This window comes from Capricornis sumatraensis, chromosome 4 (assembly GCF_032405125.1).
Source record: "Capricornis sumatraensis isolate serow.1 chromosome 4, serow.2, whole genome shotgun sequence".
Taxonomy (NCBI): domain Eukaryota; kingdom Metazoa; phylum Chordata; class Mammalia; order Artiodactyla; family Bovidae; genus Capricornis; species Capricornis sumatraensis.
Window position 1 is genome coordinate 159,660,004 of NC_091072.1, and position 23,030 is coordinate 159,683,033.

At 43.8% G+C, this 23,030-nt stretch overlaps 1 protein-coding gene across 1 annotated transcript; it reads left to right on the top strand.

Annotated features, from left to right (window-relative positions):
* Window positions 1–796: 796 nt before the first annotated feature.
* On the top strand, window positions 797–20,062 carry NUP50 (nucleoporin 50). The gene is made up of 8 exons (XM_068970469.1): window positions 797–1,058; window positions 4,717–4,795; window positions 6,752–6,835; window positions 9,617–9,803; window positions 10,822–11,475; window positions 14,203–14,284; window positions 15,737–15,855; window positions 16,707–20,062. The coding sequence occupies exons 2-8, from the start codon at window positions 4,727–4,729 to the stop codon at window positions 16,907–16,909; spliced, it is 1,398 nt and encodes a 465-aa protein (XP_068826570.1). The 5' UTR covers window positions 797–1,058; window positions 4,717–4,726; the 3' UTR covers window positions 16,910–20,062.
* Window positions 20,063–23,030: the final 2,968 nt, after the last annotated feature.

Here is a 23,030-nt window from a genome sequence, read left to right on the forward strand (position 1 = left end):
TCTGTCCCACAGTTTAAAAAAACGCGTTTGCAGACGTCATCTTCGTTGATACCGACTAGCGGTGCAAAACGGCAAGTCCCTTCGCCTCTGTGGCACCCACCGCGGAAAGGAAATGCAAGCTGGCCGCGGAACAGAGGACGTCCGCTTCTCTCGTCCATGCCCGCGACCTTCCCTCCCGGGCTCCGCGAGTCCCAGACCTTCCGAGCATCCGCGGCCGGCGCGACGCAGGCACGTGGGGCAGCTCTCGTCCACGGCTGAGGCACCGAGCTCCTGAAGCGACGCTACGCGAGTTCACTCAAGCCTCCGGGGGACACGACCGCTCCCCTCTCCGAGCTCCAGCATCCCACCCGGACACCACGAGCACCCGCCACGCTCCCCTACAGCCTCCGCTCTCCCACGCGCCTCCGGAACCCCGGCCGCGCCCACAACCAGCAGCCAACCGCGCGCGATCGCGTCCAACGCGGACGGCGCCCACACGCGGCCGACGCGCACAAGCCCCGCCCCCCGGCGCGGACTTCCTGCCGGAGCCAGAGGGCGGGTTGTGCGCTTGCGCGCGCGCATGCGAAAGACGGGGAACGCGCCTTCGGCGACGGTTTTTTCCAAAGCAGTTGGGCGCATGCGCTGCGAGAGGCCCGGCCGCTGCCGTGGGTAGTGCTGCCAACCGAGGCTCCGGCGCGCTTGCGCAGTAGCTGGACGCGGGCGTTTTTTTCCTCCCTTTTTTTTTCGAATTGATCGTGAGGGCTCGATTCGAGTTACAAAATGGCGCCCTGAGGTGTGTGGGGCCCTGTTCTCTCAGCCGTCTCCTGCTGAACGGACGGCTTACCTCCCCTCACTGCTCAACGCAGAGAAACGAGAGGCCCCCAACCCCGAAGGACATGCTGTTTGAGACTCAGGGGTTGCCGATCACCGAATCCTTCGAGGCTCTCAGCACACCAGAAACGACCGCGCGCCGCTTCAGACCCGAGTGCCGCGGCCGCGACCTCGCACCTGCTCGCCGCTGCGCACCCCGGCTTCGCCGCGCCCGCAACCCAGCGAGGGCCGCCGCAGCCACCGGAGAGGTGAGGGGCGGGCGCCGGGTCTGAGAGAAGGAAGCCGGGCTCCGGGTGCCGGACCCGGGCCTGAAACGAGGAGCCCGAGGAGGGTGGAGCGCGGTGCGGGGCGCCGGCTGGGGACGCGGCGCTTGAGGGAGCGGAGGAGGGTGGGGCGCGGTGTCGGCCGCGACGCAACCCGGCGGGGTGTTTGTGAGGCCGGGCTCGGGGCCGGCCTGTCGGGGCCGCGGTGTCCGACTTGGGGAAGGCTGGGCCCGGGCGCGGGGCCCCTGCGGCCCCGGCGGAGGCGGGAGCCGGAGAGGCAAGGGGCCGTCCTGGCTCGGTGTGTTTCCTCGCGCTTCTTTCCGGTGCTCGTCTCGCTCCGCTCCTTCCACCACCCTCCTCCTGTACTGCAGCCACAGGCCACTGATCACTTGACTCCGTTCGATTAAGAAGCAATGTTCGAGGATTCCGTTTTCCCCGAGCGTTTCAGTCTCCGGGGTCCGGCCCCAGGTTCCATTTTTCCTCCGGGGATCACGCTGTCAAGTATGTTCCAATCTGTTCCCGTCTTAGAGTAGACCGACGTGGACCGAAGTCACCCCAAGGTGGGGGCAGCCCGCGGTGGCAGAGATCACAGAATTCCCTGAGCAGGCACGCATAAAGTTTCCCCAATTACCGAAAGTTTTCGACTTTCCTGTCCCGAGGTATGCCTCATACCCAGTAATCATTTCATGATTTGGTGCCTCCTAAACCACAAGCCCACATTTTTTTTTTTACGTTTTTAGATCTTAACACTGAAAGACTGGAGGTGCCAGGCTTTGTTCTAAGTACGTTACCGGCACTTTTTCCCTTTTTCAAAGAAATGTGATTGTCTGAAGTACCATGCTTTGAAATAAAACATGGATTTGGTAAAGTCTTGTTTAGAGCCCGGTTCATAATTCAAGTTAATTTTGTTTTTCCACACTACAACCTTTAAGTTAGGGAGGGAAGGTATTTTAGAGCCTTTGTTTCTGACAGAGCTTTTCTCTTTGATAAGATATATTGAGTCCTACCTCGGTTCCAGCCACTCCTCTAAGCTAAGCTTTTTGTTTATAAATTTCACAGCACCTCCCTGTTGTGAAGTAAAGAAATGGAGGCACAAAAATGAAATAATTTGCCCAAGGTCTTCAACAACAACATGGCAAAACTGGATGCTAACATTTTGTAGTATTTTTCTCAGTTTTGCAGTGTCCCAGATCTCTGATTCTAGATCGTCTGTCGTGAAGGGGGGCGGGTTTTGAGATACCTGAGTGAGTGAAACAAAGATACCTGTCCTCTGGTTGTTCTTTGATTAGATAAAAATGGAGATTGGATAAATATGTAATAGGAAATGAATTGGCTGTATTAATTTAGGTTGTTTGACTATGCCAGTTGTCTTCAGTTGTGGCTGTGGGTTAGGTGTTACAACTTTAACACTTAAAAAGTTTTTGCACTTTCAGCTCCACTCCTTTTTCCCTGTTAATAACTAGTTAGGTTATCAAGTTAATAGCAAAAATAGACTGTTTATGTTTCTCCCCTCTTCTGCCCTCTGGTGGAGGTGTTAGTTACTGAATGGGAAAATGGCCCAAAAGAACCCACACAGAGGCCTGGCCTCTGAACAGTTAAAGTTTACTAAGAATTTATGCGGAAGGGTACCTTGTTTGTTTTCTGGATGACAAGATTAATAGCAAAACTTGACCGAGTGTTTGGAATGGAGGCATTAAAAAAGATTTGCAAGTAATGACAAAATTATGTTAATTCTCACTTACGTTTTAGAATCTGGGACTTTAAAGCCATTTATTCTGTAATCAGAAAAAAGCACTTGGTAAAAGAAAAATTCAGAGATTATTAGGAGATTATTAAAAGCTGAAAATTGCTATGTGATTATCCTACCAGGGGATAGGATTTTGGAGGACTTTGGAATGCTGGCATTTGAATTTTATTTTACAGATCTTACTGTGCCCCATGGGTGATGTGTCAGTTTGTATCTTAATGACCAGGAGCTTCTAGAAACTTCTCTGGTGGTTGTGGTCTTGAGGGCAAATAAGAGTGGGGAGGGACTAGGAAGGAAGCTAGGCTGGTTTTCAAGAACCCTGGCTAGTGTTCCAGGCTAGTCAGTAAATCTCTGGGCAAGGTAAGGAGTTTTTTGGCCCATTTAATTGATGTTAGGGAAGAGCCAAGCACAACACTCACAGTGGAGCTCTCCATTGATTGTTTCAGATTTTAATAGCAACAGATACACATCTTAGGATCAGAAAATAAACTGGAAATTTTAAGGTGTGAATACATGGAGTCGGACACAGCTTAGCGACTAAACAACAACAAGCCTTGAATAGAAGTTGAGCTGATGGCTTCTTTTTCTTTTTTGGGGATTTTTTTGTTTGTTTTAAATTTATTTTTTAATTGGATGCCAATTGCTTTACAATGTTATGTTGGTTTCTGCTGCTCGTGGCTTGTTATTGAAGAATTAAGAATTCTAAGAATGTTAACACAGTCATGTTAATCATATTTTGAACTGTCTTCAACATATGTTGGGATTATGTCACAATAAACCCATGGTAAGTTGAAAGTACTGTAAGTCGAAAATGCATTTAGTACATCAAACCTACTGAAGATCATAGCCCAGCCTACCTTAAAAGTGCTCAGACATTAGCCAACTGTTGGGCAGAATCAACTGACACAAAGACTGTTTTATAGTAATGTTGAGTATCTCATAATTTTTTGAATACTATACTGAAAATGAAAATCAGAATAGTTATATGGGTACAGAATGGTTGTAAGTGCATCCGTGGTGTGGTGGCTTGGCTAGCTGGCTGGGAGCTGTGGCTTGTTGCCACTGCCCGGGGTCACAGGAAAATGTCCTATGTTGCTGGCCTGAGAAAAAGGAAAAATCTAAAGGAAGGGTTCTACCTAGCGAGTGTTGCTTTTCCGCCATCATAAACTTGAAAACTTGCAAGATGAGCCCTTGAAGTCAGGGACCATCTGTACTCTTGTAGTGAAAATAATAGCTCGTTCACATTCTTAACTAAGGTCAAACTTTACTAAATATCCTTAAGAGAATTTTAAATATTAAAAATATCTGGCCTATAGCCAGGCTATGTATGAATGTAATTTGCATGGAGTTAAGTTAATTGAGCATTTGTTGTTTATTGTGCAGTTCTGTAGATTTCTGATTTTTAAAAAGCAGTGTATGATCAGCATTTTTTTTCAAATGGAGTTTTATTGTTTTTCACTGTGCCTTAGAAGGCCTCGCTGCCTTCTCCTGTAATTTTTGTTGGATTTGTGACACTGGGAGCCTAACATTGTTATACTGTTCTCTTTAAAGAAGTACCTACTGGTATCAGGAATATCTCATTTCATGCTAAAGTAAATTTTGAAAATTTGTTGTAAGAGTTAAATCATGTTTTAGAAAAGCAGACTTATTACTGGGTGCATTGGTGGCTCATTGGTAAAGAACCCGCTTGCCAGTGCAGGAGACGTGGGTTTAATCCCTAGACTGGGGAGATCCCCTAGAGAAGGAAATGGCAACCGTCTCCTGTATTCTTGCCTGGGAAATCCTAAGGACAGAGGAGCCTGGCAGGCTATTGTTCAAAAGATTGCAAAGAGTTGGACATGACTGAGCGACTTAACAACAACAAAAGCTTACTACTTCTAATCTTTTTACCTTTAGGTTCAAAAAAATGGCCAAAAGAATCGCCGAGAAGGAATTGACAGATAGGAATTGGGATCAAGAAGATGAAGCAGAAGAGGTAAAAAGTGCTTTCCCTAAGAATGATTTCCTGCTACTTCCAAATTTAAATTTGTTTTGTGATTCCTCATGAAGACTCTGTCGTAAAAATAAAAGGCCTTTTCAAGAGCATCCTGATGTTGAAGCTGAAACTCCAGTACTTAGGCCACCTGATGCGAAGAGCTGACTCATTGGAAAAGACCCTGATGCTGGGAAGGATTGGGGGCAGGAGGAGAAGGGGACGACAGAGGATGAGATGGTTGGATGGCAACACTGACTCAATGGACATGGGTTTGGGTGGACTCCTGGAGTTGGTGACGAACAGGGAGGCCTGGTGTGCTGCGATTCATGGGGTCGCTGAGTCAGACATGCCTGAGCGACTGAACGGAACTGAACTGGAAATAATACGGTTTCTTATGATCTGTGCTTAGTATAGAAATTGAAGGGTGTGCTTTTCGATTAGCAACTATTCTTTCAACACTCTACTCCTTTGTAGAATCACCTTCCTCCTGAATTTCATAGAGCATTTCGTTGCGCACACTCAGCCCATGGTTTTAGTCCAGATTGAAGGCTGAGTAAATAATCTAGTTGTAAAGTGAATTTGAAAAGTGTTTTACCACCAGTGTCTTAGTTTGCCATACTCACAGTTTTAGATTTTAGAAGATTGAGGTTGCCTCCCTTACTGTACTGCTTCTGGGAGTCCTGTTTTATTTCATATTAAAGATCTGAGACACTCTCCACCCCCAGCTGGGTTAACAGGAATAGAATTTAGATGGCCTAGTTTCTTTCCTAACAAAAATGGTCTTCCCTGAGGAAACCTTTTAATTTTTCTCTTAAAAAGAATAAAACACAGCTGCATTTCTGAAATGCCTCATCAGCAGTTTGATTTTCCCAGGCCAGTTCACTGACCAAGCCTGAACCAAGTTAGCCTTTCAAGTTAAAAGAAGTGTGCTAAGTTAAAAAATATACATATAGTTTGCAAAAGCATTTCCAAGATAATTCTTAGACTGCTGTTTTCTTTCTTTCTTAATCTGTTTTCTAGTACTAATATTTTTCCTTTACAAATATGTGTACTAATATTTTTAGGGAAACCAAAACACAAGTATGGGCTTATAAAGAAGTGTTTTTAACAATTCTGACTGACTTGGTACTTTTTAAGCACGTCTTTGGTAACTAAGTTTTTTCCATGTTTTAGGCTATAGTCACGTTCCAGGCCTACCACATAATGATTTGTTTTGACATTAAAATATTTCAGAAATGAAAGAACTTCCATTTGGATAGATTCTAATGAAATGTGGGTGGAAGGACATTACATTTGAGTCAGGTGTAGTCAGATGATCCCTTCTGTGGGTTCAGAGATTCCAAAGTTTATCTGAAATAAGTATAGAAGAGAACTTTTTACAGCAAGTATTTTATGCCATTCCTCTAAGGTAAAAGAAGGGGTGAAGTAAAGCCAAAGATTTTCAGCAAATTTCCAACGGGTCACTTAGAGTCCCAGGTCCCTCAGAGGTCTTCTGGATCATGGGCAAATGGGCAGAGCTGTTCTTTAAAATAATGTGTGTTATGAACTTAATTTTTGAAAACTATAGTAGTAAGATGCTAGCTCTGACATCTGGGTAATGTCTTTGAATATATTTGAAGAATTGATCATGAACAGTTTTGTGCCAAGGTTTTGATGGTCTTAGTCTTCTTAGAAAGTTGATGTATGCACTCTTCTCTCTGAATTGTGATTCCAAGTCTGGATTTGTAGTTTCTGAAACATTTCTGATTCACCTGACTAGCAATGAAATTCATAAGACAGATAAGAGACATAAACTTTAGTTTAATATATGCTCTCCATAATTTGTGTTACCAGTATTAACAGTACTTAAAACCCAGATGATATATCAGTTTGTCTTGGTCTAGCTTTTTAAAAGTTCAGCATTTTACCTTCTTTTTGCCCTTTTCTTATTGCTGTTTAATTTGTGCACTCCTGCAGGTGGGAACGTTTTCGGTGGCCAGTGAGGAAGTCTTGAAGAATAGAGCCATAAAGAAAGCAAAGCGTAGAAATGTTGGATTCGAAGTGAGTGTTTCCTGGTTCTAAACACTAATTTTATTTCTGAGTTGTAGAGTATTTCCACCTCTGGGAGCAATCAGATCAATAAATGCTTTTTTTAAAAATAACATTTATGTAATCTATCAATTATGCCTTTTAAAAATGTACAATGGTTTATCATTGGAGAAGGAAATGGCAACCCATTCCAGTATTCTTGCCTGGAGATTCCCATGGACAGGGGAGCCTGATGGGCTACAGTCCACGGGGTCACAGAGAGTCAGTGAGACAGCACACAGCACACCATTGCCATCGCTATTCACTCGTTTATCAGGGAGCATTTAGGGCGCTTCCCCGTGTTGACTATTGTACATAGTGCTGCGGTGAATTTTGGGGTGCGTGTATCTTTGAATTCTAGTTTTGTTTGGATAAATACCCAGGAGTGGGATTGCTAAACTGTATGGTAGTTCTATTTTTTTTTTTTTAATGAAAATTCATACTTTCCTCCTTTAGTGGCTGTACCCGTTTACATTCCTGCCAGCAGTGTAGGAAGGCACGTTTTTCTCCATGTCTTCTCCAGCATTTATTAATTGTAGACTTTTTGATGGTAGCCATTCTGACCTGTGTGAAGTGATACCTCATTGTAGTTTTGATTTGTGTTTCTGTAATAATTAGTGATGTTGGACTTTTTTTTTACATGCCTGTTGATCATCTGTATATCTTCTTTGGGGCAATGTCTATTTAGACCTTTTGTCCATTTTTTGATTGAGTTGTTAATAAATGCTTTTTAAAATGCTTAGTTCACTTGTGCACAAGCTTGGTGAAGACCATGGGAGATGTAAAAGAGAATAAATGGCACCTGTGCCTTACAAGGAGCTTATCCAGTTGAGAAATTAGAGATAGATGTAGACAAATTCAAGCTGTGCTCTAGTATGAAGTGGAAAAGTGAATATAGTAATTGGAAAGCAAGGGAAGTGGGGGTCGGGAAGAAGACAGGAAAATGTAAGATATTCTGAGTCTTCTCTGCTTCCTAGGATTGGGGTGTGGGTGGGTACTACCTTTGAGACCAGCAGAAGCGTTTCCCGTTTGGTGTTCCTGCTAGTGTGTGTTGGCGTTCAGTTGCTCAGTTGTGTCCGACTCTGCGACCCATGGACTGCAGCCCACCAGGCTCCCCTCTCCTTCCCCATCCTTCCGAGCTTGCTCAACTCATGTCCATTGGGTCGGGGGTACCATCCAGTCGTCTCGTGTCATCCCCTTCTCCTCCTGCCTTCAATCTTGCCCAGCATCAGGGTCTTCGCATCAGGTGGACAGAGTATTGGAGCTTCAACGTCAGCATCAGTCCTTCTAATGAATATGCAGTTGACTGGTTTGATCTCCTTGCAGTTCAAGGGACTGTCAAGAGTCTTCTCTAACACCACAGTTCAGAAGCATCAATTCTTTGGCTTTCAGCCTTCTTTATGGTCCAACTCTCACACCCTTACATGATTACTGGAAAAACCATACCTTTGACTAGATGGACCTTTGTTGGCAAAGTAATGTCTCTGCTTTTTAATATGCTGTCTAGGTTTGCCATAGCTGTTTCCTGGCAAAATATTTCATTCTTGTGTTCAAAAAGATAAAATATGAGTTATAATTCATGAACTGAAATCGTGGCTCCATATTCAGCAATCACTCCATGTTTAACAGCTCTTCATCCCAGACCCGTGAGTGCTGTCTTGGTGACCTGGACGTCTCTTGTCAGTCAAGAGAGGCTTGTTTAAACAGCCTGGGTGGCATCCTTGGAATAAACCTGCTCAGCTGCATTTCTGTGGTGGCTTTGTTCAATTTTTCTTTATTCTGAGTTATTTTCTGGCCTAATGTCATTCTTAAGACTGGTGACTGGTTGGATGTAGGTCTTGAGCCAAGTAATATTTGATAGCTCTTTCATGGAGAAGGTGTAGGGGGAAAGGGACTTCATGAGGAAATTACTGATTTTGTTTTAGAAAAGTATTTCAGGGCCTGTGGTGTATCCACATGGAGTTCTCTAGGAAACCATTAGGTATACTGGCTGGGCACTCAGCAGGAGTTGGGAGATGGCTGCAGCTCTGGTAAGTCTCCCGTCCAGGAGTTCGAAGCCATGGGGGCTGCTGGGAAGAGGCCTGAGAGCAGGAACTTGTGGCGAGGACCTGATGCCTGGGAAGATAGGCTTGAGGAGGGCCAGGCCAGCCGTTGCGTGCGAGTGACAGTGACGAGGTAGAGACAGTGCAGAGCATGCTGCCGAGAGCAGCTTTCGAATGTCAGGAAGTGTGCCAGACACCCCCAAAGCACCAGAGTTCTGTACAGTGAACACAGGCTGAAAGCGCCAGAAGTTCGTAGGAAATTGTAAGTAGTGGGTAAAATGCTTTTAGTGAACCTAACTTGATGTTTCTATAACTTCCTTAGGCACTTGGTCTTTGAATAGTATATGGAAAGTCTTTCATTTGGGGTTTAGTTATGTTGAGAATGTGTTTTATTTATAGTTCTGTAGCTGGTGGTGAGTCCATAAATTTATTTGAAATAGTCTTTTTGACCTTCTATATCATAAATAGGTTTTTAAGGATTATTTAACTCTAGATTCCATCTATCCTTCCTATTACATGAAGGCAGTTTCAGCTTGCAAAGCAGTCATTAGGAGTAAAATCCGTGTTCTGTCTCTGCTTGCACTGGCAGTTTCCTTTAATGCTGGTTGCACAAGGGTTGTGGGTACTGTTTAGCCAAGAGAATACTGCCATTTGCTTGCTTATTTGGAAACAAAAAGAGTTACCTAATGTGTGTTCTTTCTTTATTTTTTAGTCTGATGGTGGAGGGGCCTTTAAAGGTTTTAAAGGTTTGGTTGCATCTTCTGGAGGAGGAGGGTTTTCTGGATTTGGTAATGGTGCTGGAGGGAAGCCTCTGGAAGGACTGTCAAACGGAAACAGCATAACTAGTGCCCCTCCCTTCTCCAGCATGAGGACAGCAACTGAGACCAACGCCACCTTCGGTAAGTAGGCTCTTCCCCTGTCTTAACCTGTGTAAGGATAATCTATAAAAAGTAGTTTTGAAAGTTTTTTTGTTGTTGTTTTTTTTTTAACTTTTCTCTGGGTTCTGCAGCTGTAGGAGCAAGAACACAGTAATGATGAAAGGGACAAAAATTAGGGAGCTTTTGGCTAATTACAGAGTGAGTAGAGTACAGGCCAAAATAGCCTGGGTTCTGTTCTGCCAGTTACCAGCTCTGTGTGACCTTGGTAAAGTTCCTTAACCTTTGAGCTTCCAAATCTTCCATCAACTGTGAAATTAATATGACCTCAGAATTGACCTAAGGATCAAAAGAGAAACAGAAGCTCTTAGTGGCCCCTAGGTGAAGGCCTCCCATCCCTCCACCTCATTCGTTATAATGTACCAAGGATTTCCTCTGTGCCACACACCTGCATTCCCAGGCTCGGTTTATTTTGCCCCGGACATGTTGATTGCCTCATCCTGTTTTGAGGAAATTACTCAAGAATCTTGGAATTCGTGACAGAGAATGGGCTTGTGGGTTAGAACCTCTGATTCTTGGAAGTGGTCCTGACTCACTGGATCATACTTAGTGAATTGTTCTAAGAGTGTATACTGTTCATTTAAATTTGGCTAAGTGTTTAGTATGATTAAAATAAGCACTTCTGTTAAGATTTTAACTGCATTAATACATGTTCCTACAACCTTGGGGGTTAAGTTTTATACTAACTATTTTGACAGTTTTAGAGGAAGTGGGCATCCTTTTGAAGGAAAAGATTATTTTAAAATGACAGGTTTAATGCAAGCATGTGAAAAAATATATATATACACATTCATATATATATGTAAAATGTTTGATTTGATTTTTGTAATAACTAGTTTTTGAATACTATATATACGCATACTGAACTGGAACAAAAATGGGATACGATAAAAGGAAATGTGAAGGCAGAGCAGTATGAAAATCTGAATGGCTTAATTAAATCAGCTTCTGAATAAATTCTTAAACATGTAATTTCCTATAGGATCTACTGCTATAAATGGCCCTACCTCCTTGGTCGATAAAAAGATTTCAACTCCTAAAACTAATGGTGACAGTCAGCAGCCTTCCTCCTCTGGTGCTGCTCGCCACGGGAACGCCTATCACAAACAGCTGGCAGCTTTAAACTGCTCCGTTCGGGATTGGATCGTGAAGCACGTGAACACAAACCCGCTCTGCGACCTCACACCTATCTTTAAAGACTATGAGAAATACTTAGCAAGCATCGAACAGCAACACGGGAACAGTGGCAGCAGTAGTTCTGAAAGTGAAGCCAACAAAATATCAGTTGAAGCACAGCCTCCTTCTCTATTTGGTTCAACAAAATTACAACCAGAGTCACCATTTTTGTTTCATGTCAACAAAACGGAGGATATGTCTGAAAAGAAGGTAGAAGCTGTGTCTGAAAAGAGCAAGGACCCATCACTAGGAGCCACAAGTGCCTCGTTTAATTTTGGCAAGAAAATTGAGAGTTCTGTTATGGGCTCGTTAAATTCGGGCCCCTTGACTGGATTTTCATTTTCTTCTGGAAACTCCAGTTTATTTGGCAAAGATACTACCCAGAGTAAACCGGTTTCTTCACCATTTTCCACTAAAACATTGGAGAGCCAAGCAGAAAGTGGCGGCAACGAATGCAAAGGTAAGTGCAGTTGAGTGCCTGAGGCCTGTTTCAGGTTCCTGTGAGCTCTGTGTTCAGTGGGAAAAGCACAGTCTTGTGAGTGAGGTGGGTCTGGATTCACGTCCAGACTCCATCAGTGCCTAGACCTGTGTGTGATCCTGGGCAGGGCTGGTTAACTTCTCTGATTCCTTATTCGTAAAATAGAGTAAGACCTATTTTATAGGATAATTTTAAGGATTACGAATATAAAAATAATACAAAAACATCTGGCACGGGAACTTTGAAAACCCATCAAACACATGCCTTTCCATTAAGAAAAAAATAAACTAACATTTTTTGAAAATTTTTATTTTATTGAAAAAAACTCATCGTAGATGTTCACTGAAATGTTTTAAGAGATTTGCTTATAAATTCACATAGCAAAACAGTACTACAAATAAAATAGGTAGCCTCCATAGACATGAACTTAGACTAGCTCCAGGAGAAGGTGAGGGATGGGAAGGCCTGGTGTGCTTCAGTCTGTGAGGTGGCAAAGAGCTGGCTATGATTTGGGGACTGAAGGACAGCAGCAACAAGACTTCATAACCTTGGGGGACAAATGTCTGGGTTGTAGCCGCCTTACTAGAAGTGTTCGTGGTGTGTCTTGTTAGTGCCGCAAACCAGGCGGTAATCCCAGCCCCTCCGCTCTCTCCGTTGTTCAGTCAGTGCAGTTGTGTCTGAGCCTTCTCCAACACCACAGTTCAAAAGCATCAATTCTTCAGCCCTCAGCTTTCTTTATAGTCCAACTCTCACATCCGTCCTTGACCACTGGAAAAACCATAGCTTTGACTACACGGACCTTTGCTGGCAAAGTAATGTCTTCACTTTTTAATATGCTGTCTAAGTTGGTCATAACTTTTTCCAAGGAGCAAGCATCTTTTTAATTTAATGACTGCAGTCATCGTCTACAGTGATTTTGGAGCCCAAGAAAATAAAGTCTGTCACTATTTCCACTGTTTCCCATCTGTTTGACATGAAGTGTTGAGACCGGATGCCATGATCTTCGTTTTCTGAATGTTGAGCTTTAGGCCAACTTTTTCACTCTCCTCTTTCACTTTCATCAAGAGGTTCTTTAGTTCTACTTCGCTTTCTGCCATAAGGGTGGTGTCATCTGCATAGCTGAGGTTATTGATATTTCTCCCGGCAATCCTGATTCCAGCTTGTGCATCTTCCAGTCCAGCATTTCTCATGATGTACTCTGCGTAGAAGTTAAATAAGCAGGGTGACAATATACAGCTTTGACATACTCCTTGCCCAGTTTGGAACCAGTCTGTTGTTCCATGTCCAGTTCTAACTCTCGCTTCTTGACCTGCATGCAGATTTTTCAGGAGGTAAGGTCGGGTGGTCTGGTATCCCCATCTCTTTAAGAATTTTCCACAGTTTGTTGTGATCCACACAGTCAAAGGATTTGGCATAGTCAGTGGAGCAGAAGTAGATGTTTTTCTGGAACTCTTGCTTTTTCTGTGATCCAACTGAATTTGGCAATTTGATCTCTGGTTCCTCTGCCTTTTCTAAATCCAGCTTGAACATCTCCAAATAGGGGTTGTGTCATTATCCCTCTTCACCCCATGGTGGTCATGAACAAGTAGTGTCTGTATAGAGACTTAAAACCAGTTAAAAGTGCATTCCCCAAGTATTAGCATATTGATCTTTGAAAAGAAAACTGCAGTTGCCAGTGGGCCATAAATACTATGTTTTTCTTCCTGGAGGTAAACTTCCTTCTGTTACTTTGCCCTGCCTTCAGCTATCCTCAGGCAAGAGCCCTCCAGGGCAAAGCGGAGAATAAAGAGCTTCCCTTTGTCCATCTTAAATAAGATGAACAGAGAGAGTGTCACAGTCACAGGGATTCTGCTGTTTGTAGAAAGGATGCTGAATTGGAATAGAGTCTCCATCTCAGCAGGGCACCACTCCATAAAGCACTTATTTCTCACCCTGTGGTTATCACGTGTTATGCATGGAAAGACTTGGAGAACTTGATAAAATAACAAATGCCCTAACTCAGGAGTACCTTCTTAAAATTTAAATCTTGTGACCTGAATTGTTTGAGCAGCAGAATTCTTTTTCTGGTTACTCATCACTGAGTTTTATGCAGTTGCTTTCTCTTTAAGGGGATCGTAATTTGTGTCCACCAGTGACTTACTCTCCCCTATGATTGGGGCACTGGGGTCAAGGTTAGTGCTTTGGGCTCAGACCAGGAGGGCGCCTATCATACCAGCATGTCCACAGGCGTGGCAATGCAGACACGGCTTCAGTTACTTAGACTTGGCTTGGGACTCGTTTCTCTGACAAACATGCCCTGTAAAATGCTTGTTTTCTTCATCTTTGGCCATTGTGCTCTTTGGTTCTTTGGCGTGATGCAGAAATGATCACAGGAATATTTGGGGATGAAATTTCATGTGCTAGAAGCCTATCTAAGATTTTTCTTTTTGTGGTTAACCTGAGTATAAGTGAGTGTTGACTTTTTCTGTGTAACTTTGCCTGCACTCTGCATACAAGCACGGACACTTTTGTTCTAAGACTTTCTACAAAAATCCAGCAAGTACCTCCTCACCTTGACCCCCCCACACACAGTTAGATTGTGCTTTCAGTTTCTGTATCCGCTTACATGTAATTTTAAGGTTCAGGTGAGGGGCGGGGAGGGGGGCAAACTTCTTTTATCACATTTTCAGGCTCTTGATCTGAATCTTATTGGTGGTGTTTTTACAAAAGGTGGAGATGAAGAAGAGAATGACGAGCCACCAAAAGTAGTAGTTACTGAAGTAAAAGAAGACGATGCTTTTTACTCCAAAAAGTAAGTAAGAGTCACGGCAACCCGCTTGATGAATTTATTTTCAGAGACGTGGAAACAGGCTTCTGGCTGGAGCGCATGGGCAACATCATTCCTGCAGAGTTTACCAGGCACCCCTCCTGGGGTCAGGCTGTGCCTGCTCCCAGAATTGGGACAAGGAAGAATTCTGGGCCTGTTTATTTAAAAATAATATGATCTTTAAATTTCCTGCTGGGCGAAGCCTGCTCTTTTATGCTAGTTTAGCTCTTTCAGCTTTTCAGGTGCTTTAGAAACTCTTTTCTTGTCCTCATCTCTTACCTCATCGCTCTCTCCCTTTTCCTCCTTCCCTTCTTCCCTTCCTTTCCCTGCAGAGATAGTCATCTAAGTCAGTGATTCTAGATTTGGCCTTACTTTACTCCATCTTCCCTCAGGGATGCAAGCTGGTTTGGCGTTTGGGGGGATTTTGTTTAATGAGAGTTGCTGCTTTCAGAAAAAGGCTGAAGGGAAATTTTTGGTTATCTCTCAGTGAAATGAAATTAGTGCTTTTTAACAAAGATTTTACTGAAAAACATTTGTGCCCTTAAAGCGTCCCTTGGATATGTTTTTCTAATACAAAAATTTCAGACTTTTTTTTTTTTTTTTTAATTTCAGACTTAGTAAGTCAGCAGTTTTCATAGTATAAATCACCAAATCCCATTGGATTTCAAATGTTTATTTTTGAGAACTTTTAAAAAGAGATCAATTCCTTTTGCCTGTTTTAAAATAATTACACTGATGGTGGAAGGGAATGACCCTGACTAAGGGCACTTTTTGCTTGTTTTGAATGAGGTTTTTTTTGGTTTTTGTTTTGCCACTCCTCAAGGCTTGTGGGATCTTAATTTCCTGACCAGGGATTGAACTCTGGCCCCAGCAGTGGAAGTGCCGAGTCCTAACCACTGGACCACAGAGACTCTAACCCGAGGTTTTTTTCTAATCATAGTGAATCAAAGGAACAGGCAGTGGTTTTGACTTGTTTAATAATGACTGATGGAGAAGGAAGAGTCCTGAAGAAAATTCAAAAATAAGAAATAGGAAAAAGGTGAGGGGGAGGGGCAGAGTGTTTGTCCTGTATGTTCCTGTTCTTTAAGCACCAGGGGCAGCTCTTGAGCTCAGGACCAATACATCTGGGAGCTGTAAGGTGCTTGGCAGTGATTTTTGCCTGACCTGAGAAAGGATAGTTTCAGAAACCATTGTGAAGAATTGTATCAGGCCTGCTGTGTAATAGTGAGAAAAAAGGAGGGACTGTAGACTGTCTCATTGGATTCTCTTACCTGCCTTGTGTGCAGACCTGATTTGGGTCAACAGAAGACTCTTCCAAGCTCCCTCTGCTATATTTACTAACTGGCTTCCACACAAGCATGAGCAGGGGCTGTTGGAAAATCGTGTGGCTTTCGTGACATGTCACTGAGTGATCATATCGATTATTTTTCTCCTTAGGTGTAAACTATTTTACAAGAAAGAAAATGAATTTAAAGAGAAGGGTGTGGGCACTCTGCATTTAAAACCTACAGCGAATCAGAAGACACAGCTGTTAGTGCGGGCAGACACCAATTTAGGTGAGTACCTTTTTCTTCAGGTGGCACAAAATAATCATAATTACACGGTACATAGAAGCTCTCTTCCTTGCTGATTTTAGTCTTCAAGATTTTCAAGTATGTTGATGTGTTTTTTGGAATAGAATAGAGATTGTTCAGGACAAATTCATCCTATACTGACACATTACTTACAGATTTATTTGAATGCTGGGGTGATAGTGCAGAAGGAAAACTCGATGTATTAGAAAGCTACTGTCAAGGAAGTAACAGAATGTTTTCATTTTCCTTTGTGCTAGAACTGTGACTAAGAAACTGTAGGTAAATTGGACGGTTTAGTTAACTCTCCAGGAGAATTAACCTTGTAAAGAGATCCTTTTTATGTAGCAAAAAATCATTAACTCGTTGTTGTCCACCCTCCAGCTTTACCATTAACAGTCCTCTGAAAGGAAGGGGTAGTGCCTGGGTGGGGGTTCTGAGGGGAAGTGGTCGGGGTTGCCAGGCGACACCAGACTGTGTTCCTGAAACAGACTCCTATGAAGCTCCTTTCTTTCATGTGGGCTCAGCTGACCCGTGGTGCAGTCACAGTGCGCTCACTCTTGCCTGTGAGCATGCTGCCCCCTGTGACAGAGCCATTTCCCAGCTGACCACTCTTCGGGGAGAAGGCCTCGGTGGGGCCGAGTCCACGTCCTGCCAGAGGCCCCGTGCTCCTCTCGGGGACCCCATACTGTCAGGGAACCAGGCCCTTTCTGTGACGTTCCTGTGGCTCCCTGTTAAGTGTGCATTGCATAATTGTTTAATGTTTAGCCTATTAAAGGTGTAGTCTCATGGAAAGTAGTTTATTTTTATGCATTTTTCCCTTTGTTTCAATGCAGGCAACATACTGCTCAACATCCTGATTGCACCCAGCATGCCGTGCACCCGCACAGGGAAGAACAACGTGCTCGTCGTCTGCGTTCCGAACCCGCCGGTCGATGAGAAGAACGCCGCCACCCCCGTCCCCATGTTGATCCGGGTGAAGACAAGCGAGGACGCGGATGAGCTGCACAGACTCCTGCTGGAGAAGAAGGGCGCCTGAGCATGCCCGCCGAGGAGTGGCTGCCAAGCTGCTGCTTCCCCTAGCGCCCCTGAGCTTAGTCAGTTTTCTTCTCTTCTTACTTTGACGTTCTAGGACTTAGAGATAACTTAAAACTTTTGTGGGGAACATTAATATTAAAAGGCCAATAAAACCTTCAATGTTAAGTGTTAAGAAACTGCATTCTCCCTTCTTAAGAACTGTCTAATGTGTAAAATACATTTGAAAGAAAAATTTTGGAAGATTTTTAACATTCATTTATTAAACTAACCACAAGTGATTTCTTAATGGACTGAAATCAGGGTATCGATTAGATTTCCCAAAGGCTTTTCTGACCCAGGGCTTGGGGTCTGCTGCCAGCATCTGTGCAGCCTCACGGCCGCGCGTCCTCTGGTGGGCGTAGCTGGTGTGGGGTGGACTTGCTGCCGCACTGTGGCCGAGGTGCTCCCCTGAGCTTTGTCATGTTACTTTGCAGCTGGAACGTTTGCCTTCAGCAGTGGAATCCTCAGCCGTTTTCATGTGGACGCTGGCCTCTAACCCCACAGGCTGCTTTACTAGGATTCCAGAGCTGCTTTTTCATTTTAAGAGGAAATGAGTAGCTTGTTGTTTGGTTTTGTAGGTTCCTTCATGAGGTGCTCTTACTTCTGTATCCCCCTAGAGACAAGGGATGGGGGGCTTGCCAGGAAAGAGGTTGAAAAGCACAAATTTGGTAGTTTGTAGACCACAGATAGTGGTCACAACCCTTATAGAAAAAAGGGTTAAACCGTACAACAAAAGGGAAAGAATATGCTCTTAGTTAATTGTACCGTGATGAACCCTATGGATCTAAACCCTAAACTTAAGTCATAGGAGCTTTTATTACACATGAGCCATGTGAACTAAGCAGGAAACACGCAATAAGGTAATGGAAGAGGAAGTTGTGTGTGTAAATGTTGCCTTTAACTTTTAGACACCAGTGTATTCTACATTTGATACTGAAATTTCCATTTACTTTTTAATGGTGAGGTGGTCCGTATGTTCATGTGGAAAGGAGCCGTGGCTGCACCCGGGGCGGCCACGTTGCTTCTCCATAGCTTTTGGGTAACTAGCACTAGCGCTCTCTGAAGACTCTGGTCACGCGAACTAGATGTCAGGTTTGATGCTCTCAATGTCCACTTTGATTCCTCACGAGTCATTTAATGCTGGTACCAGACAGGCTCAGGGTCTGTGCCTGAGGGCTCACGCTTGTATATTCTGCTCTTCAGAACATAATGTCTTCTGACTTCAAAAAAAGATAAGTCAAAATTACTGTAGCTAGTACAGTTGCTTTCATTAAAAAAAAATACAATTTTTAGATGTAAAGGGAGCAGGGAAACCATTTTATGATACATTATTGTTTAATACTTGAGGTAAAGTAGTTGGGCCAACACTGATCATGAAATTCTTATACTACTGCATTCTCACCTCTGATTCCATGGGAGACTTTGGCCCATGTGTGACTTTGGGTAGATAACATGCACTATTAGGGAATAATTTGGCTGTATCATGAGGCCTGGGGAGGAAGTGGCAATTGTTGTTTCTTTTACTTTTTAGAAATGAGAAGTTCATGAGTGTTCGCTGTATATGAGTTTTAGTTAAAAGTGGTTGATTACTTAATACTGGCCCTTCCCTTTTCACACTAGGTTTATCCAGCTGTTACAGGGATGGGGAAATTTGGGGATCAAACCTCATCATCACATCCTAGCTTTCACATGCTCCTTGTCCCACCAGAAAGGCTCACAGACTTCTTTATCTGTAGGAACTCTGGTGCATTATTTTGTTTGCCTTTGCATGTGATGTGGAATGTTCACCAAAAATGGCATGAAAGTCATGATTGGATTAACCTTCCCCACCAGCATCCTAAAAAGTTTGTCTTTTTTAATTACTGGGTGTGTGTGGCTTTCTTTTTTTCTAACATTCCCAGCAAATTCTTGCTAAGACTGTACTGTTAAAGTGGAAATTACAGGGGGGACATGTGGTATGTATACCATAAGTCAAAATGTGGTATTGTCTTAAAATCACTCTTGTCCTTTAGGAACTTGCCGGTCTCCACTTTAATTATGTCTGAGTGTAAAAGAGCCTAGTAAGTGTATGTGGATTTCTCTGTAAAATCTTAAGTCCATGTATGTTACTGGGGGAGGGGCGCCTTGGCCCCTGGAGGGCTGGCCTTTTTGTCCCCACTGTTTAACAGCTCAATTCTACCCCTTGGGTTTAGATTTATTTTTTAACAAGTTATTAGAAATTAGGCTTTAAAATGTTGAATGTGGATGAAGTTTTTATCTTTGGTTTGAGAATCTACGAAGAGAGTGTCGTAAATGTGGCCTAAAGGGTGTATATATCTTTAAATCAGATTGTGTTGTATCTTTACAAATACCGAATATCCCAGTGGCCTTTTTTTAACTGCTGTGTGTTCATCTCTTCCTTTTGAGCATTCCCATTAAGCAAAAAATAGAGTATTATGCTGTTTTCATTATTAGAATTACAGGCTGAGAATGTGTGTCCAGTTTTTAAACTTCAGATTGTGGTTTTCATGAAAGCACAGGTCTGCTTATGGACTGGTTTTCTTTTAAAAGGATTATTTTATGGTTTGAATTCTAAATCATATTTTTGATATGCTGCATGCCAAAAAATACCTACCTGTTCTGGGGTAGAGGGAAAAAACTAATATTCTACCTTACTGTTAGAGTTTAGAGAAGGCTTTTCTGGTTTAGTTTTAAAGGTCAGCGAATTGCCTGTTTCTGAGCATTTGTCAGTTACTCTGTTTCAGAACAGAACAATCCAAATGAAAGTGCAGTGCATTTTTACAAACCAAGCGACTCGCCCCCAAACCCCTGGTAGTCATCCTCATTCTGGAAGTGAGGTCTCTGAGCACAGACCGCTTTGTCCTGGAGCACCAGTAGGCGACAGGGAGGGGCCTGTCACAACTTCCTTCCCGTGTGGTGCTCTGAGCACAAGGCCTGTGTGTGTGTGTCGCTGGTGTGACAGACACAGGTGTGTGTGTGTGTGCGTGTGTTGCTGGTGTGGCAGACCCAGTTGTAGCAGAGACGGGAAACTTGGTCGCATATCAAATGGATCAATTGTTTGCTTTCTATTTTATATAGGAAACTGTTTTCTAAAGCTAAAATACTTGAATTGTCAGACAATGTAATCTCGGTGTGTATCCGTTTTTGAATGATCCCGTTGAGCAAGTGTATCAATCCATGAAATGTGAATAAATGGAAAGTAAACAGAATCAGTGTTTGACACTCTATGTTCCTCTGCTGCACCTGGTGGTGGTGCAGGTCAAGCCCGCCGGAGGGGGAGGAGCCGTGTGGGAGTGTGCCTGGAAGCCCCTAGCAGCAGGAGGGTCGGCTGGGAGGCGAGAGACCCAGACCCACCGGTAACTGGATCCCGAGGTGCCTTGGAACCCTTGTGCCACATGAGACCCATTCCAGGCCATTCAAGACTTTCTGTTGGGTCCCTGTTTTTACAGGTTAGACTGGGAATAGCAGGCCCTTCATTGGCTATTGTGAGAAGCGTGCTAGGAGCTTTTAATGTATTCTTGCTTAGTGCTTGCAGCAAACCTTCCAGACGTGGGCTCCTGAGGGCACTTTCCAAAGAAACGAGTTTGGGCAGGCAAGGTTTCTTCCAGCAAGTAAGTGGAGTTGGGAATCTGTGTCCAGGAGGACATTGTGAAACTTAAGGATCAAAATGATCGAGGAAAAAAAATGTATTTTGCGTCTATGTAACCTTGTTTTTGGTGATTTAGGAAATCACTACTAAGGCATTAACACAGTAATTTAGAGTAAGGTTCATATTTTTAAAACATTTCTGAGTTATTCACTTAGCTTATTTAATGAGAGGTATCTCTGTTCAAGAAAACTATTACAAAGACTAAGTTACCCATCAAAATGGTTTTCTTGCGCTGGCAACATCGTGGAAACTACTGAAGACGCTGAGTGCAGGTACTGTCTAGAGAGGAAGAGCGCGCTGCAGCCACGCTGGCCCTGCTTCAGGCGCTCAGCTGAGTGGCCAGGCTGGGGTGGTGGTCCTGCAGGGTGGTCCTGAGGGCAGCGGCAGCAGCACCCAGGGCCCTGACAGAATCACGCTTGGGGGCCCACCCTGCACCTGCCGAAGCAGAGGCAGATGTCGTTCGCATACTATAGAATTCTCAGCTGTTTCTAGTCTATGCACCGAGCTGCACACCCATCACCACTGTTAGCAAGAATTCCAGAACATTTTATCACCAGCCGTCTGGATTTTAACAGCTGTTTCGGACTCAACGTCAAATTTGAGGACCAGTGGGCTACATCTGTGTTCTTTTATGACTCTTGTTTCAAGATAACCTATAAAATGCCCTTTTGGTACAATGATCATAGCTTCCTGGAACTACACCAGCCTTTGTACATGTCTCAGTCTAGCTTCACTGCACCTGGGAAGGTAGGTGGCGGTTCTTCACAGTTCAGAAACCTCCAAGGAGATGGAGCCTGTTGGCGGAACAGCCACCTGGGGCTCCCTGCAGTGTGTCTTGAAGGTATGTGTGTGCCCGGACCAAGCTTCACTGATTTCTGAAACTGTCTAAAATCTCTTTAACAAAGTGGTTTATTGAAAATATAATCAACGTATAAAATAGGTAACTAAGAGAACCTACTGTTTAGCACAGGGAACCCTACAATGATGGGTGGTGACCTAAACGGGAAAGAAAATCTATAAGGAGTGGAAATGTGTACATGTGTTAACTGATTCTCTTTACAGCAGAAATACAACATTGTAAAGCAAGTATACTCCAATAAAAATTAAATTTAAAAATATATAATCACTAGTTTACTAAAAACCATGATGCTTCAAATGGAGCAGTCTCATTGTTTTATTAAAGTCAGGTTCCTTAACCCACAAACAGGAAAAAAGTGTCTTGTTAAGCCTTTCGGCTTACGTGGAGGCCAAGTCAGGAGAGAACTGAATAAAGCTGTAAGCAAAGGAAAAGACATCTTTTGTCTGATCATCCCCAAAACAAATATTTTCCTTCCTCATCGAAGTTTTCCAACTGTCCTGTCATTTTAACAATTGAGCGCAGAGTACAGGGTGTTTACACATTCAACATGTATATATACAATGAACCGTGGTACTGTATGGATGATTATACATTTACCCCTCCTCCCGGTAGAAAATTCCCCAAGGTTTTCCCTTCTAGTCAACTTTTTTTTTTCCCAAGCTAGGGCACGACAGTGGTTCCTAAAGCGCATCTATGTCAGAGTGAGAGAATGGGGACAGAGGTAGCCTTCGAGAGCAGGCAGTTAGTAGGGCACAGCTACCGCAGGCAGCTTCCAAGTTAGAGACTCAAGAAAGTGAACAAGAAAGCAGGCTGCCTGGATGAAGAGGAAGTCCTCTCTTACCTACTAAACTGCCTCCTCTTTAAGCACCATCTGCACATCTTCCTAGGTACAGGCTGCCCTTGGTGACGCCAGTTCTGAGGATCCTGGCTTGTGTTTCTAATGCAGTGACCTTCTAGGAGATGTCATTTGAAGTGATGACCCTATTTCCTGATTGTCTGTGTTCCTCCCAACTGCCCCCCGCCCCCACCTTTTGTTTTAACTTTCTGTGGTGTCTAGGCCTTTTGCCCATGACCTCATGACATCAGAGATCACCTAACCGTAGAAAGAAAGAGCCTGCTGCCTGAGCAGTTTCCTTCCACAGAACCTGCAGGTGGCGGCGCTGGTGGAGTTGGCCTCTGGGGGCTGTGAACAGTCTCAGTGTCTACCTGACAGCTAGGAGGCAACAGAGAGCCACAGTCCAAAAACTACCTTCCAGAAGACCAGTTGCTTGTTGGGAGCCTGCCAGCACTTGAACCTGGGACTCCTGACTTTTATTCTAGTCTTTTTCCCACGTCTCTGAGGGCCTTTTAAGAGGTTCTCTAGCAAAAGCTTGGGAAATTTTATAGCTGAAAGGGTATATACTGCTTTATAGGGGCCAAAAGCCGAACCTAAAGCATATCTGTGATTTCATTCTACAAATACAGCATCTGAGCACATTCCAGCTGCTGGCCTCCAGACCTCCCTGCCAACTCCCAGGCCCGCCAGAGCTGGGGCGTGCCTTCTTGTCATTCAGTAGAGTAACTTGTATCAAAGCT